The sequence below is a fragment of the Lepidothrix coronata genome, unplaced genomic scaffold (genome assembly GCF_001604755.1).
Source record: "Lepidothrix coronata isolate B3197 unplaced genomic scaffold, Lepidothrix_coronata-1.0 Scaffold389, whole genome shotgun sequence".
NCBI lineage: Eukaryota > Metazoa > Chordata > Aves > Passeriformes > Pipridae > Lepidothrix > Lepidothrix coronata.
Window position 1 is genome coordinate 132,568 of NW_016690569.1, and position 2,002 is coordinate 134,569.

The 2,002-nt window shown below is 50.9% G+C and overlaps 1 protein-coding gene across 1 annotated transcript in view; it reads left to right on the plus strand.

The window, feature by feature from the left end:
- Positions 1-2,002, plus strand: part of ZC3HC1 (zinc finger C3HC-type containing 1) — a 23,192-nt gene that overhangs the window by 14,871 nt on the left and 6,319 nt on the right. The window contains exons 6-7 of the mRNA XM_017839235.1: positions 1,391-1,598; positions 1,807-1,961. Coding sequence (XP_017694724.1) covers positions 1,391-1,598; positions 1,807-1,961 — 363 coding nt within the window. The remainder of the gene's footprint in view (positions 1-1,390; positions 1,599-1,806; positions 1,962-2,002) is intronic.

The window sequence follows — 2,002 nt, forward strand, 5'->3', positions numbered from 1 at the left end:
GGCTCCTGCTTCCCTTATTTCATTATTTCCACCTTCTCCCTATTTTTCCCTATTTTCCCTCTTTCTCACTAGGCTCCTGCTTCCCTTATTTCACTCTTTTCCTATTTTCCCTCTTTTCCTCTCTTTTTCCCTCTTTCCCCTTCTGCTCCTGCTTCCCTGGTTTCACTATTTTCTTGTTTTCCCTATTTTTGCTACATTCCTGCTTCCCTTATTTCCCCATTTTCCCTCTTTTTCACTACACTCCTGCTTCCCCTATTTAACTTTTTCCACTATTTTCCCTCTTTCCCCCTCTTTTTCCCTCTGTTCCCACTTCCCTTATTTCACTATTTTCCTGTTTTCCCTCTTTCCCCCCATTTTCCCTCTTTCTCTCCATTTCCCCTCTTATTTCCCTATTTTCCCTCTTTTCCCTCTGCTCCTGCTTCCCTTATCCCACTATTGTCCTAGTTCCCCTTTTCCCCCTCTTTTCCTGCTTTCCCTCTTTCTCACTATTCTCCTGATTCCCTTATTTCACTCTTCTCCTATTTTCCTTCTTTTTCAGTTTTCCCTACGTTCCTGCTTCCCTGATTTTCCTGTTTTCCTTATTTTTTCCTACACTCCTGCTTCCTTTCACTCTTTTCCTATTTTCCCCCTTTTTCACTGTTTTCCCTCTTTTCCACTGTGCTCCCCATTCCCTTATTTCACTATTCCCACTATTTCCCTGTTTTCATTATTCCCACTATTTCCCTATTTTAATTATTCCCACTATTTCCCTATTTCCACTATTCCCACTATTTCCCTATTTTCACTATTCCCACTATTTTCACTATTCCCACTATTTTCCCTTATTTCCACTATTCCCACTATTCCCACTATTTTCACTATTCCCACTATTTCCCTATTTCCACTATTCCCACTATTTCCCTATTTTCATTATTCCCACTATTTCCCTATTTCCACTATTCCCACCATTTCCCTATTTTCCCTTATTTCCACATTTCCCCTCATTTTCCCCTCTGCCTCCTCTTCNTATTCCCACTATTTCCCTATTTCCACTATTCCCACCATTTCCCTATTTTCCCTTATTTCCACATTTCCCCTCATTTTCCCCTCTGCCTCCTCTTCCCTTATCCCACATTTCCCTGCTTTCCCTATTTTCCCGTTCTCCCGCTTCCCCACCAGGCCGAGCCCATCCAAATCCACGCCATCCACGGCTTTCCATGGACATTTTTCCCTACTTTTCCAGCCTGGGCCCATCCCTTCCCACCCCTCCTGCCTCTCCCCATCCCTGGAAGTGTCCCCGGATGGGGCTTGGAGCATCCCCGGGATGGCGGGAGCTTGGAATCCCGGGGGGTTGGTTGGAATCCCGCCCATTCCCTGCTTCCCATCCCGATCCCGGGCGGTATTCCCGCAGTTCCGGCGGCTCCCTGACCCTGCCGGTGATCTCCTGCTCCCGCTGCATGAGGAAGGTGGGGCTCTGGAGCTTCCACCAGCTGGAATCCTCCGCTCCAGAGCCGGATTCCTGCGGCTCCTCCGGCAGCTGCGGCTTCCCGGCCGTGCCCACGTCGCCCCGCAGGATCGTCACCCGCAGCCAGGACACGATCCCGGCCGGAGCCGAGCAGGTACAGCCGGAATGGGGGCACCAGGACACCCGGGGGGACATCCACGTGTCCGACACCATCCATGGGTTCCCTCAGCCACGGCCGGGATGGTCCTGCTGGGAAGGGAACGTGGATGGACAAGGATTGGTTGAGCTGGGCAGGATTCCCCAAATCCCTCCATGTTGGCAGACAGGGATCTCCCGAATTCCCTGGTTTTCCCCCCTGGCAGCAGGAGAAGAGCCCATCCCCATCCATCTCCCACCCACAGGGTTGGAATTCTCACAACTCCGTGGACTGTGGTGTCCAGAGCATCTCCATAATTCCCTGTTTTCCCCCCCTGGCAGCAGGAGAAGAGCCCATCCCCATCCATCTCCCACCCACAGGGTTGGAATTCTCACAACTCCGTGGACTGTGGTGTCCAGAGC